General features: G+C 45.9%; 1 protein-coding gene across 10 annotated transcripts in view; it reads right to left on the bottom strand.

The window, feature by feature from the left end:
* Positions 1-3,611: 3,611 nt before the first annotated feature.
* LOC144730406 (arf-GAP with dual PH domain-containing protein 1-like) overlaps positions 3,612-15,914 on the bottom strand; it is a 50,727-nt gene continuing 38,424 nt past the window's right edge. For 3 of the 10 annotated variants that reach the window (XM_078611219.1, XM_078611227.1, XM_078611223.1), the window contains 3 exons: positions 13,997-14,059; positions 13,042-13,119; positions 3,612-11,810 (listed from right to left, as the gene is read on the bottom strand). In XM_078611219.1, coding sequence (XP_078467345.1) covers positions 11,481-11,810; positions 13,042-13,119; positions 13,997-14,059 — 471 coding nt within the window. In that variant the 3' untranslated portion in view covers positions 3,612-11,480. The remainder of the gene's footprint in view (positions 11,811-13,041; positions 13,120-13,996; positions 14,060-15,914) is intronic. The other 7 variants (XR_013587818.1, XM_078611221.1, XM_078611224.1 and 4 more) reach the window with 4 other exon arrangements.

Raw genomic sequence — 15,914 nt, 5'->3', positions numbered from 1 at the left:
TATTAAAAAGTATATTTCATTAAGTAGAACGTGTTGTCTATATGTATTTAAAGTTGCGCATTTTTACATGACGTCACATTCTCACCCCCCCCTCGTCACACATGTCTGACCCCCCCCCCCCCTAGGCACGTGACGTCATTTATGGACGGCCCCTTACCCTGTACTCGAGTCCGTTATTCCATTTTCAACCACAACCGGTGACTGCTTCTTCCAGCAGACGGCACACTGCGACCGTACCAACATGTCATCACCACCACCCGTTTAGTCTTCTTTTCTGAAGAACCGTAAACACTCGAGAATTGGCCCGTAACACCTTCATAGACTATATATATAGAACCACAAAACTCTTGAAATTGTTGGTAGCGCCGGGACGCTTTGCCTGGTTCCCCCGGTCGCGTGAGTGAGCGACGGAGTTGATGTTAACGTCGTTCACTGCATTTGTGGTCATTTGGCCTTTCGTCACCATTAATGCACCGGCAATTTATTGACGGGTCAATTGTTGTTGGGAACTCACAATTACCTATGTGTATTTATTAAGGAACTGGTCGTGTTGCGTAATGCATGCGTACAATTTAATAATGGTGACTTCAGACAAGATGACCACAGTGGTTCTTCAGGAACTAGTTTCAAGTGTAAGGCTGAGAGCTGGTTGTACGCGCAGTGCACTCGGTATGCGAGTTGTTGCTGTAACATTGACCTGCTCCTCTGGACATCTATATAAAAGAGAGCTTTATAGCTCATCAGACCCCCCACTATAAATATTCTGATTCTCAGATTATGTTGCTGCGTCTCCAGGCTGCGCTTGTCTTTGTTTTGATGTGTTTCTCAGCATTCACCGATTTGAATCACAGCTGCTGTTATAAGTTACATTCAACACTTCTATAGCGTAAATATCATGCTGCTTCTCATGAACACGAACAAGTGAATTATGTTGTGCATGTGCCTACACTCCTGTTGCCAATAACATCTGGAAACACAGTAGCATTCGTTTAACAAGCAAGCCTACCGATGAGACCCAGAAAGTCAAAATCTATTTTTTGATGGCCTAAACGTATTTGTTTGTGAATACACAGCATGCAGTTCTGCTTTCATTTGAGTAACGTATGGTACCGTGACTGAAGCACGTGGAACACATTCCTGCGGAGGGAGCTGGTAGGAACGTTGGGTTGCTCGGTCAATGGCCAGGGTCAACGACGGCGTGGTGTATTCCGCAAATATGCCCGACTGAGGGCGGGCACAAGCCGGCGTGAGTAGGTTAAACGTTGAGTTTTATAAGGGCACCACGGGGTGACCAGCCCCTCACCACCCAGCCCCACCCCTCCCCACCCAGCCCCTCCCTCCCAGCCCCTCCCTGCACGACGGATGGACACAATAATCCCCTGTGGGCTGGTGTAACCAGGAGGTTCCTACCAGTAATATCTCACCTGAATCAGGGCCATCAACACAGGTGAACAATCCTGTGCCTAGCAGGGATTGGCTGGACCGGACTTTGAAACGATGACGAATCAGGACAACCGTTGGACCTTAATCGACGTGAGACGGTCATCAGGACCATCACCGTTGCTAGTCTAACAGCTGGCTCTGTGATAGAGCGATACAATCGTACACCCTAAGAAATCAGATCAGAGATTTTCCCATATATATACACACTACAGCGCCCATGCCATCCTCAAACATTGAAGAATAATGGTCTGTCAAGCCACTGCTGGATGAAGGCCTCCTACACCGTGTCGGTCACGGGGTTTGCTTTACCATACTTCACCACGCTGGTCAGTGCAGGTTTATGAAGGGGGCTCTCGGCTGTTGCCGGGAATATAATTCGGGTTGCCGGGGTTTAAAAGGTCACTAGCTGACCACTGAGGCACCCCCTCCCTCTACCCGATAACTCTACGGAAGATTAATCCACCAAATCAAACACAATAAGGGCAGGGCAACATGAGCAGAACATTAACATAACATTATATACACACGCATGAACCAAGTTGAAAATGATCCAGTGTAATGCATTTAATATAGCTGCCCCAAAGTTTTAGAACCATCTAGTTTCGTCTCTTGGCATGTTCATTCTGAAATCTGTCCTCATGTAAACTATCAAAACAACTGAAGTTTGTCAATGTAATTTTACAATAATTTATATTATCACGTGTTCTTTTTACATCTGTAATTGTGGAATTATTTGATGTCTGCCGGCCGAGCCGCCTAAGACAAAGGGGACATCTCCTGGTTCCGATTGTAACGAATACACTTGGCTCTAATGCCCACGCCTTCGAAAATCGCCTGGGCACGTTGTTTCATTGCAGATTGTTTCGGCAGAACCCGATTGCCATGCGCAATGATAGAACGGCAGTTAAAACGGCCGCGGTTGAAGGAGTCGCGTGCACAGCATGGCCGTGTCGCGTGTCGCGGCCACACGCACGGGGTGACCGGGCCTCTTTGTGGCCACTGCGAGGTGGGAGAGGGGGTCGTGACCTGATTGGCCTGGCCTCAAGAAGAATGAATGGTCTGAAATGAATTAGGTCCCAGAAACGTTTAAGCCTGGGCATCAAATTGAGTCTACCAGTGCTTTATTTGCAGCGTGTTCCACGGCCTGAAGGGAATTGCTGAAAGTTATTAATACCATTAGGCCGGGGCCCAGCAGTAGACGAACATAAATTCCCTCAGTACAAACTCAGGAGTGCAGCTGAAACCACTGGATCTGGCGAGACCAGCAGTCACTTGCACAACATGTACACTGCGCGAAGGTGTATGTGAATACACACAAGCAACATTCCAAACAGTCCACGATGGTCGATAGCAATGTAACTCCTCCTCCGACAGGAACGCGACACCACGACCTTCCCCGTACGAGGCACCTCGTGAACGCTTCCCTCTCTCGTGCCCTCCTCACACAGATGGCGGAACCGCGATTTCATGAACGTCTCTGTCCTTGGTTCAGTTGAGTTGCTGCAGCGAGTTTTGTGTTTGTGGATTTAATCTCTGCAATTGGTATTTATATTAAAATATATTAACCATACTATCAACGTGATAGGAATACGATTATTGCTTTACATGGTCCTGTGAGCGAAATAAATGTCTATCACATTGTGGAAATTCAACGATGTTTACTACAAAAAAATTACTGCACCCCCCATGGGAATGTGGAATTCCCACCAATAGCTTTAAGTCACTCCCAAGTCACTCTTGGAAAAAGGGACATTCCTGGTCTTCTGAGTTGTCACCTGGTTAACCAAATCATCTTAGGGCCCATAACGGAGCAGTTCTGACAACGCATCTGAGAATGGAGACTTAACTACTACAGGAAACTACTTTAACATTTCAGTGAAGTGACCTTGTTAATCTTCATGTCCGTTAACTCACGGCGTCACATGTACGTATGTATCACTAAAGTGGCGAGTTGGTTCAGCACACAGCTCCACTCATCCCCCAGCTTCAGCGCTGCGTCTCGATGTCTTCGAGGCCATGCTCAGCCTTCTCCATCTCCTCGCACTACTTTGTGTTTTGACTTAACAGCTGACATATCAAATGTCACATGATACCAATCATCATATTTCCATGTTAGCAGTTTGAGGGTGATGGTAGTGCAAACAAATATTACAACAAACCAGTATATCTTTATGATACAATAAATGTATATTGCAATGCAGGTTCACCAATAGATGTCTGTAGCGAGCGATCGCAACCGACCAATCAATCCAGAGCTTCACCCGCTCTCCAGGTCAGGTAACATCACCATCAAAACACACATTTGCATTTTGTATTAAGAGGATTTTAGGTGATTTGGTGTAAGGCCCCTTCCTTGTTCTCAAGTTATAAGGGTGATGGATAAATATTGTTCAATAATACATCAAGATTGTGATGCTGCCTTTTAAACGGTTCTATTCAAGCAACCACACATGTATGCATTCTGAATCAAAAACACAGTTGCCAAACACCACTGTATTTAAGACAAGAGTTTTTAAATGTACATTTAACATTCACGTCAAGGCTTGCTTTCCATAAAAGTTAAGATTAATAAATAAAGTCAGGTAAAATTCCAATGAACCACACACATTCTCTATCTCTACCCATTGCTTTTTGTTACATATAACTTTACCTTTTTACAATAAATCCGAAGAGCGATACAAAATACTCACCATGCATTAATTAGATCACCCCCCCCCCCCCCTAACTGTGGTCTGGCAGGTTGCGGACGGCACGGTTTTTGGTGGGGTGACATTTTGGGTTTCCTTTTACATAGGGGGAGCAACACGTTAAGGCTAATGCGGGTACGGCCTGGCTCACACATCGACAGCGCCATTGCCTGAAATGGACACGGGAACTGTAGCTGTATGAAGAGGGGGAACAGCGACTCACGATGCGTGCATTTGTATTTTGACAATGCACGCTCTTGATATTTTTTATGAAACATTAAAAACAAAGGCCTGCCAAATGTGATCTCTGGTTCAGTCAGAACGCCAATCCTGACCACCGAATAACCCAAACCTACTCATGTGGATTATTGTATCAGTATGACTCGGCTCGACAACAACAATGCTCTGGTAGCTTGTGGTTTGGGGAAAATGTTTCCTCTTTCAGGTAACGCGCGCACACATACACACAGGTGTTTTTCAATGGAGTAGTGACTTCATCAGACAATTCTTTCCCCGGATGACAGCATTACAATCGCACTTTCCCAGGAGACCTTGTCACATGCCCGAGAAATCTCTCCCTGTATTGGCAGCTCTGAACTAGTGTCAGAAACGCACTACCATGGAATATACCAACATAGTACCTATTGACCTCAAAGATGACGATGGGCTGAGCGGATCCATAACCAGGATTTAAACCTTCAGATTGCAAGGCAAGTGCTCTCATTGCAGTGCCTCGCAGCCTGTATTATATGCTGCCTGGTAGTTCAATTATCCAAATCACCTGCACGCATCTGAGTAGGTTGATGGGCACCAGAGCCAGCCAGCTCCTCTCAATTGCTAAATTGACGAATTTGCTTCTTCAGCTTCGCGCACGTTCGAGCGTGGCTATAAGTATAACGCGCAATGCTGATGAGGCTGCAGCCCAATGGTTGCCCGAAGGGTTTGCGAGTTGCCTTGAATTGAAAATTCCTGGATGGAATTTGTCACCACAGCCCAAAACAGGAGGCTCACGCCACTCGCGATGCCCTACGCCATGGAGGAACACGACGTGCTGGCACTGGCCGGTTAGGAATCCGAGCTCTGCACACCTTGCATCGACAGCGACACTAATTTGCATGACCGGAACATTCCGCTACTCCCATCATTGCGACTCTCCAAGATGTGAAATCTAATTACATATAAATGCACAACACTGAAAGATGCCATGTGAAAGGCAGAATAATTCCACGTGTTTAAAGGGGTTTTTTGTGCGCTATATCCTACTTTAATTTATACAGCAGTCAATATGGTTTCACTTCAGTCAGTCTTTGCACAACGCTTATAGTGTACCAATAGAACATTTCAATGCTCCATTGTAGACTATGCAGTCTCATGCAGTTTATCAATTCAACATTACAATGTAATAAACAGATTATACAATTTACCAAATGAAAATTATGTAGTTCGGTGAGGCATAAGTTCACGGAGTGGCTTTAAGCCATATAAAATTCAATAAAAGGTTTGTCGAACTTAAAAAGATAATGCAAAATAGACTTGAATCTTCAAAAATATATGCAGTCACCGAGGCTTATTCATGTCATTATCACGATCCTGAATATTTTTTAAAAAGTGACACATCAGTTAAAATGCAATAGGTACAAAGAACATTTTCCAAAAAATCCTGCAATTATGCATTCACAACGACAACAGCTACAAAATCGTAATTTCAAACGTTTGCAACTGCAAAGCTGGCACCGAGAATGAAAACAACACTTATACCGATGCACGTTAACGATTGCGTCACAAAGATGGCTTTCACCCCCCCACACCTTGAAACACAAAATAGAGTAAAGAGGCCACCTCCCTCCGGGCGTGTGACAAACATTCTGTCCCAGTCAAACACAGACATTCTACCAATGTGTGTGTGTGCGGGTGCTTATTACACCTGAGGTGCTGGACAGAAAAGCTTCTATAATACAGGTTTTTTTTGGGTGAGATCACATAAGTATATAAATGTGTTATGTTAAAACCCACCACCCGACACAGCCAATTAGTACGGTTTGTCACGTAAACAAAACATGCTAATTCGTTACTAGTGCAGCACACCGATGTGTTGGAGAGCAAATCCACAACATTTACAATCCGAGTACTTCGTTTCGCCAGTAATTACAACTAGCTTCATCACGTGACAAACCTTACTAATTGGCTGTGTCTAGTGGTGGCGAGTTTAATGACACGTATATTTATGCAATCTAACCCAAATAAAAACCTGTATTATGGATTATATTGGTCGCGAAAGCCCACGTGTTAGAAGTTCTATTTACAACCGCTTAAAAAAATATTCGATAAAAAAAAGACATCAGGCTTACTAAAAACGTGAGCGTGGACTCAAATAAGGAAATGGCTTGGCAATCCAATGCGTGACCCACAACGCATATTTGTTTAAGCACGTGAGAGGCCACAGAGAGCGTCTCACTTACAAAGGAAATGTGGGAAACTGTTCACCTGCAGGGACAGTTACTATGCTTTTATAATTTCAGTTGCAGCTCAGCAGCGTTTGGAACGGGCATCTGCAGGAGGCTCATACTCCTCTAACAAACGGCAGTGTCCCCTTTGTGTCCCCGCCTGCCCCTTCTTTCAGGGGCAGCTCCCTGGGGTGGCTGGGGAAGATTTTAAAGTGAGAGGTCATGACAGCTGACGTCCCATCCCCCAAATTGCTCCGTCAACATTTGTCCTCCAAAGGCTACTCTTACGTTCCCATCAACACTGGACTGACTTCAGGTATTTCTTTGGCTCTCCGACCTCTGGAGGCCACTCCACTGCCCACTTCGGTGACTTGCCCTCCTCCACCCTGCACACGATGTCCCGCCCATAATAACATTCCCCTTCCTGATTACATCCACAATACTTTCTTGCCAAGATGCATTTCAGGTTTGGCCACGTAGTAGTTTCATGCCAAAGTTCTTGTTATTAACCCTCTACCACCTGACAAGAATTACATTTTTACAAAGTTAGAATTGTTGTGCCAATGTATTGATTAAACTGTGACCAATAAAGTTCCTCCACCAGTGGCTTGAGACTCGTCATGACTGAGATTAACATGAAAGTATAGTTTCAGTGTTGATGTTAATTTCAAACATGAAATCTCAAGCCATCACTGAGCGGATTTATTCATCAGAATTTGATAACATTTTGGCATGTATACATAATACCTTTGTAAACGTGACAATCCTGTTGGGTGGTGGATGGTAAACAACAAGCATTTTGACATAAAACTACCATGTGGCCTAACCCGAAAGCAAATATGAATAATTGCATTTTAAGTTAACTTTCTTGCCATGTTGTGCTTTGAACTTTCAAGTTACTTGTCCAATTTCTAGCATTCTTCACACTCATCTGCAATAAGTCAAAACAACGCGCAGAGAACTCGGCCACCCAGTCACCGCCAGTGAGCTGCTGTCGATCTTTGCAATGAAGATTTAAAATGGCCATTCGTGTCTTTGTCCTGTGTCCATCCACGGTGCGTCCCGCTGTTGTGAGATTGTTCCTGGTCTAACCGAGACGGCCAGAACCGCACAAGGTAAACGGCAAATGTCGGACCGCAAAAATGGCAGTCAAATGAAGACGCACCCAGTAGCACAGGGCTCCACCCTGCTGGATTAGCCTGATGGCAATCACAAGAGTCCTCCCACCACAGGTCCCATTAAGCGCTTAAGCAACTTTTTTGCGTGATTTTTTTTAATTGTCAGAGAACTTGTTTAATCCGCTAGCCTATGAGGCTCTTGCGGTTTCCACGGAAACGTGGCCACGCTGAAAGAAATACAAATAAATATAAAATATAAAGCACGTTTTGAAAAAACTATTCATTGCGATTAATTAACACAGGAATGTTATTGTACATGGGAACATTTACACAAAAAATCCTGCTCAAATAATGTAAACTTCAACATGAGTAACAGTTATACCACAGTATATAAAAAAAATACTTTTATAACTACAGTTTAGAGTAAATTGTACATATTTCCCTTTACTTGCATTCAGTATACAGCGTACTGGCACAGTACTAGCTAATTTGTGTTTAAAATAGGAACTTAGTTTAAGGGCCGAGGCAGAAAATATAAAAATCCTACAGAGTGCATTTTCTGAAGCAAGCTCAAACTCATTTGAAGCCGACTGCAAACTTTCGGATTCAAATCCACAGACTTTAGTGGTTGGACATTCGGGCAATGGTGCTTCACAACCTTCGCCCATCAGATAATTTTGTATCTCATCGTCCACCGGACTGCTAAGTGCATGTAGCGATTCATGTTTGGGGGGGGGGGTCACAATTTCTATTGGGATTTTTTTTTTTCCGTCTCATTTATACGGCGTTGTTCACTCCCCATTAACCTAAAATGTAACAATATTGTGTTTCATTGGCCTACGTTTGCGTGGATATGAATGTATTTGTATGTACGTCATTCGATAACAATTGATGTAATCTATGCGTTGCTACAAACCTAATGCCCACCATGTCCACGAGCCAAAGGCCTCAAAAACAGGCCACGTGCTCAATCAATGAGTTTACCTGGCCACCACTCAGGCCCGTGCGGCGGGTCCACTTTGGCACAGAATTCCTCAGAGGTTGTGAGTTGTTCTGGATTTAACTCATGAGTTCAGGCTATATTTTGAAAATTGGCAGGAAGGCACTCTTTGCGTGGAAAAGGTGGACACAGGCAGTGTGGCAGGCTGAGAGGCTGACAGGCCCGATGGGCGTCACAGAAAACACTCAGCACAACACTGGGGGTACCGTGTTAGAGGCAGCATGCTGCCACTGTAAGAGATTGGTACAGTGAATCCCATACTATTCCTCTGACTTTCATAGGCAATCAGATTTCTGCTACTTAACATGTACCAGTTGATTACTTGGTATGATTTACTTATTTCATTTCAAGTAAAGAAACTCTTATAAAAATAACATGTCATTTGGGAATTTACCAATCCAGTAGCTTGAGTTTATGCGAGGACAGCAGCAGTACCCAATGAATAAAGCAACCAATTAATGTCATCACAGAGCCCATAATATCACAGCAGAGCGCTGTTCATCATGGGCTTAAAATAAACGTGCTAATTTGAACAGGCAATCATAAAAGTAATCAAGCAATCAACTGACATTTCTATCGAGATACCAGATTATGTTTTAAGTTGAAATCGTTTTCAAACAGAGTGAGCAGAGACCGTTTCCTTGTGCGAGGTCGCCCTCTCAGCACCACGCACACATGCGGACAAGAGGCGACCATCGCAACCGGGTACACGGTTGGATCGGGCCCCAGTCCAATCTCCCCTCGGCTCTTGGCAGCAGCAGCGGCAGCAGCATGCACAATCGACATTCAGGAGGTGGATTCTTGATTAGAATGGTTGGAGGTTAGGAAGTGGGGTAGGGGTGGAGGCTGGGTTATTAGTCCAGGGCCATGACCGGGATCGCGTGGAAGGCACCGCTCTATGATCGATGACAGGGTTGGTAGGATCCACCAAAGGTTATGGGAAGAGTGGAAAGTTCAGCGTTGCAGTTAAGGCTGGCCGGGCAGACATGAGTGAGCAGGCATGGCCGATTGTCTTTTGCAATCCTCAGTGCTTGCGCTTAAAGTGTGCCTCGGCTGTAGACATGGAAAAGAAGGGAAAACAGAAACAATGGAAACAAAAGAACAGATATGAAATAGGGAACCACCGAGCCCGCATGCAGGTCATGTCACCACGGCCCCGTCGCCAGGATTTCCCGCACACGTGTTAGTGCCGTGTACCCAGACAATCGGCACCAGACCCCAGCACCGCGGCCCAAGCACCAGGCCCATGAGTTCCATTCAAAGGAAAGAACATGCCAAGCAAGGCCGACGGCATGCTGGTCGTCGTGGGGAATGGGTTCGCGGGATGAGGCGAGGGGTAACGGAGGGCAAAGAGGGGTGCGGGTTGAGAGGGTCATGGGTCTGGGAAGTCGGCCACGAGCCAGGGAGGAGGGTGCAAGAGAGCGCGGGGTCGACTGTTTCCATGAGCAAGGCATCTGTGGTGAAGGCAATTTTGCATGGATACGATTTACCATGAGAGGTGACACCAGGAAGAATTTCACTGCTCCCCTACTCCATTTCAATTCCCTCCTTGGCAATCACCTCACAATATCCATAATACCGAATCCCTAATTATAATACCTTATCCATAATACAAAATTTGGTCCTATTTTTCAAGCATAATTTTCGCTCTAGACTTAGTCTAGTAGTAATTTTAAAACTAGCTGCGAGCATTCGTCAGAACCCTCATGATGAGAAGTGAGTGATGCGTACTTTACTAGCTCTCAAAACATTTCCTTTTATAGTTTTATTCAATTGCTTTAATATTATAATATTTATTTTCCACAATTCTTTCCACATATGCTATTGGTACCACATCACCATGGGAAAAGTTATATGTTCCAAAATCTCAACCAGAGAATGGCCGACTTCTGAAAAATCCTTTAAGTGGCCTATTTATCCATTACACAGTAGGGTGGGCACTTTCCAACACTCTGCTATGAGAGTGTCACATGACAAAATGATACATATAATTCTCAGAGCTGGAATTTAGCCAAATTAAGTGCAAAACCAACCCTCAATGTGTTTTTTGTTATTGCAGTCATTGTCGAATGGGCTGAGCTAGCTAACCACCCGCTACACGGGCTGCCTGGATTCATAGCCAGGATCTCAGCATTGCTCGCTCAACGCTTTGACCTCCAAGCTATCCGGATCGTCAGTCGGGTTCATTTAATCCCAGTGCAATTGAACGGGAGCCCCTTTGGTTTATGGCCCTTAAATTAAATTTAATGGCGTTTACTGTCCGGTCTGTGGGTTGTTTGGCTTTATAATTGAGATGTAGTCTCGAGCGAATAAGGGTTGCTTTAATTTTCGGATCCCAATGAATGGTAATGGAACTACATTCATTGTTTTTTTATTACCCATATAATGGGGGTGAACTTTGGATTTAAACATGTCGAATTTTATACTCTTTGGCTCTTTCGGTAAAGTCACGTAAGTCACCGAAAGAACCAAAAAGTATGGATCCTTGCAGTCACGAAAACTTCAAATCTAGAAATGTCGAATTTTTTGGGAGAATTTCAGAACTATTTAATATTTTCAGATCCTTTCCACTATATTCTGCAACTCATTTAAAGGTCTTTGTCCAAACTTAGTGAGGTCACCTGATACCGCGTGACGTCACTTTTGGCAGAAAAAGCGTGAGAGGGTCACTCTTCACATGATGTCACGGTTTTCCTATCAGTCCAAAAGCAAATCTCGAATCGTCCCAAATTTCGCATTTAGGCGTGATTTCATGGATTTCACGGATTCATATGAAAATTGGGAACAATTATTTACAGACAGTAGGCCATTGCACCACATAACATGCAGCAATGGGAAGTACGACAAAGGCTGAATGACCGACCGACTTGCCACGACGACACCACTCACCCGAGTACTCCTGTGGCGACATGGGGCGCATGATGACGCGGTGGAAGTGCGTGATCCACTGCGCCTGCTCATCCTCGGTGCGGCAGCCCATAACGTACTTGCGCTCGGGCGTGACGATGGTGATGCCGTACGCCCAGTGATGGCCCTGGAGGCCCGGCGGGAAGCCCTCCAGCACCGCGTAGCCGTGGTCGCCATTGCCCAGGAACACCTCGCCCTTGGCAAACGCGTCCTTAGCCCGGCCACAACCGCATGCGCCACCGCAACCGCCGTCCGGCATGGGTGGGGAGGAAAAGCGTCTCCGTTAGTTATTGTATAAACTAGAGGCACTCTGGTGGCTTAAATCATTAATATCGACCTTGCCAGTGCCCTGACACAAGACAAGCGGTTCTACCCCCGTCTGGGAGCTGACAATGGCCATTTCAGAGCAATTGCCAAAATCCTGGGTTAAAACGACGAAACTCTCCAACACTAAAAAAAAAAGTTCCGCCACTTTCACGAGCATTGGGCGGTGTTCATTGCCGTTTGTGGCCCTGAGGCAATGGTGGAAATTCCACGTTGCTTTAGTGGCAGTCAGGCATTGTTGACTTCCCACAGAGGGGTACTTATTTTTAAAGAGATTGGGAACGTCAAGGGGCTGAATTGGTTGAATTGACTCCCAACCAGGATTTTAACGCGTGCAACTTTCCCACTGCGTGTTGAGCAGCCTATGGATGTACGTTGAACTTATTTTGCGCCGTACGTAGCCAACCGTGATAATCGGAGGTGCGGGGGAAGGAAAAACTATAGAATTTTCTAATTAGATTTAAGTGTGCATAACTTCAGTGGCTTTCTAATATTGGAAGGAAGAGCCTTCCAGACGGCCGCAGAAGCGCATCTGAAAGCACGCGATACAGTGACCGTCTTTATTGGATGGCCAGCCCAACAAGTGGTAAAGGACCAATGGGAGTCAGTGAAATGCAGTGGATGTGGTCCAGGCAGTCCTATGGGTTTGGGGGGTTGGAGTGGCCCCATTTTGCAGATTGAGGTGGGGGGGGCAAACAAGAGACTTGAATCCCCACTAAAATCTCTGAATGGAGGTAGAAGCGAATGGACTTGTGCGAGTACAATCTATGTATACATGGACTGTAAAATAAAATAAAATAATAAACAAATATAATGTACCGTACTGCAGATTACTACTGTAAAGGCACGGTAACTAAGTTGGATGTTAATTTTTTTTATAATTGTAATCTGAGGCATGGATCCAAACCCACGAAACTTGCTCCATTAAACCAAGCTGCCTTGTGTGTCGCATTCCCTCGGCTACAGCTCCTCTCTAGCAGCCCGTGCTGATTTTTCCTTGACGTAGCCTGCATCAGCACCCGCCCCCCTCCCACAGTCGCCCCCCATCTCGAGTCGGTGAGTCCCCCCCCCTATGTGCAGCATCGTGGTGGTGTGCATGGGGCGGTGCTGGCGCCCACCAGGGGATCCTTGAAATACATGAGGCGCCGGTCGGCGGCATCCAGCGTAAACCAGCGTCGCCGGAAACTCTCCTTTTGCTGCCCACGCGGAAGGAGCACACGCAGCCCAGCGAACCAGCCGGTGCATGTACGGCACACACACAAAGACAAAGAACCCCCGGCCGTTTAGCCTATGCAAGTTGTCAGGGCCCACGCAAGTGCTGTCAGCCAGCGCCTATTACGGCCGGCATGGCACACAAGGCGGTGGTTGTGACAAGCACCACACCCGGCCACCTTTGTGTCTCTCCCCAGTGGTTATGTTATAACACATTGCACCAGGTACTCATTTAAGGTCGAGGCGACCTAGCGGAGGCCCAGTACTGATTCAAATAGGTGCCACGGATATTAGCGAAGGTTGGAAATTGAACTCCGGTCGCTGTGTTATTAGCGCAGTGTGCTAACCACGATGCCAATGCTCCCTACTGTATACACAACTTTCATTTTGAAACTGTCAAGTCAGGAAATTAAACATCTCCAAGAGGCACACAATTACACACATACTGAGACAAGTACGGACACGGTCACGACTCGTGTTTGCACAGGGAACTACTGCGAGCCACATCTCTCTCTGCACTAAATACATTTAAATCTGTAGACCGCCGTGCAGAATGCAGTGCATGGGATTGTGCATTGAACTGCACACGACTGAGGAGTTTAGCGTAATGCTAATCCCCACAGTAATCTGTATAATCTGTAGACAGGCGTGGAGATTGGTTCAACACAAAGGCTTGTGGAGATGTGTCGATTGTGTTTGACAGGTGTGCAGTCTTCCTTTGAGTGTCAACTGTAACAAGTACCAGAAGCCTGTGCGCCACGCTCTGTTGTTGGAATAGCACTACGTCACCATGTGCGTGCTGTGCTTTAGTTTCCCATGTGAAGCCGCAGGCTGTAAGGGTGTGTGTCATGGCATGCGTACCTTGGGCCCCGTCTTCTCCATGTATCCCTCCTTCACGTAGTTCCTGGTGAGCCGTGGCGTTATCTGGCAGAAGCGACGGCAACATCCTCAGCAGTTAAACACAAAGCCTCAGCGAGGCGACCTCTCCGGTCAAGCGTTCGTCACGCGCTACTCTGGATGTCTTCAGCAGTGGATTCAATGCACAGCCCAACCGAGAAAAAACACTTGGATTACAAGCCGCTGAGAAAATGTACGCGTTAAACCACCTGCCCTCCACAGAGGAAAGTTACGTCAGCTACTAGCAGGAATATCAGGCAATTTTTTCTTATTATTGTTAAGCTTGTTTACCCAGGAATACCTCAGCAAGACTCCAGACTAATTTTCAGGAGAGTCCTACCAAGTTGCCTCATTTTGGTTTGTCAAGTCTTAGAAGCTCTAGTATGCAATGTGTGGCAACGTCATGAATACTAATCAAGTGCACCATGCCATGCATATTGATGAGCAAGTGGGTGGCGGCGTCTCGCAGATGAAACGGGAGCGGGCGAGCGCTCGTCAAACCGTCGACGAGCCAGACCCCTGCCCAACCGCCACCCGGCTTCTCACTTGCACGAGAGAACGGCAGTGGCGGTCAGAGCCAAAGAGCTCTTTAGTTGACACTTTAAGCACCACAGGCTATGAAACAAATGACAAAAGATACACGTTTGTGACTGTCGCCGTTACAAGCAGTGTTTATGTGAAACCAAGATGGCCACTGCAGCCTTTCTGTATGTGGAGCTCGTCAAGGTGCAGAGAAAGTACACTGTATATAAACGTGAGCCCGAATACAGCGGCGAGCGGTAATGTTCCTCTGCCCCAAATTGGCACCAACAGTTGACTGCTCACAAAAATCCCACGGACTCATGGAAGGATCCATTTCCTCCATTTAAACTGGTAACAACCAGTAGAGATTTTTCCATGGGAGGTAAACAATCACTACAACAAACAGCAACACAAGTTCCTGAGGCCAAAATAACTCATATTGCAGAAATCTAAATGCAGGTCTGGGCTATGTAACTATAACTGATAAAAGGATGTGTAAATCGTAGACTAGTGTTTCCTTGCCGAGTATTGGGTCTAAACAGCACATTCCACATCGACTGTGAAAGTGCGATGTTCAATGTAAACAGACGCAACAATGTAAACAGATGCAACATTCATTAAAAATGAATGTGGAACATCCATATTTAGCGTTGACCTTCAGGACTCGGCTTATGAAGTTACATCTTAAGTCATATGGGTTTGCTTTTTGAGTTTTTGGCCTGGCAGCCGAATGATAATAATGAATAATATTTTTACGTTTAACGTGCAGCACAGTATTCACTACTCACTCTCGGAGAAAGAGTACGATTCAGAGGCACGTGAAGGAACCATAGACAGCAAGCAGGAAGGCAGCAGCCACACGGTGACCTGGCACTACCAACAATTTCCCCCTAATATCTGAACCCTCTTTCGTTCTCAGACATCTGCAAATTGCAGGGTGGGTGTCCCGTTCACCACTTAATCTCTGAGAGCGCAAGCGGCTCAGCGTTAATTTTATGAAGAGAGGCGTCGTAGCGCCGTTGTTTATGAATACATTGTACTCACCGGAGAGAACCGGAGCGACACGACTGCACTCTATGATAGCTGACGCCAAACTTGTCACACTCCCTCCCCCGCATGGCCTTGTGGGAGCCTCGGTACCGATAAAGTTAGTTTATTTTCGTTTTTCTTCTGGTTCCATTCCGATGACGTACACAGGAAAACTTTAAGATGTTTTCAGCCAATTAATGTGTGTGCATGCAAGAGGAAACCGGAGCACCCGGAGAAAACCCAGGCATGTGAGCGTGCAACACCTCTATCCCATACAGATGAAACACACGGATATTAGTTTACACTTATACTACCTCCTCCTGGCGAGCCA

This window comes from Lampetra planeri, chromosome 35, assembly GCF_965212315.1.
Source record: "Lampetra planeri chromosome 35, kcLamPlan1.2.h2, whole genome shotgun sequence".
NCBI lineage: Eukaryota > Metazoa > Chordata > Hyperoartia > Petromyzontiformes > Petromyzontidae > Lampetra > Lampetra planeri.
The sequence above is the reverse complement of the archived record's forward strand: the minus strand, read 5'-3'. Positions and strand labels throughout refer to the sequence as shown.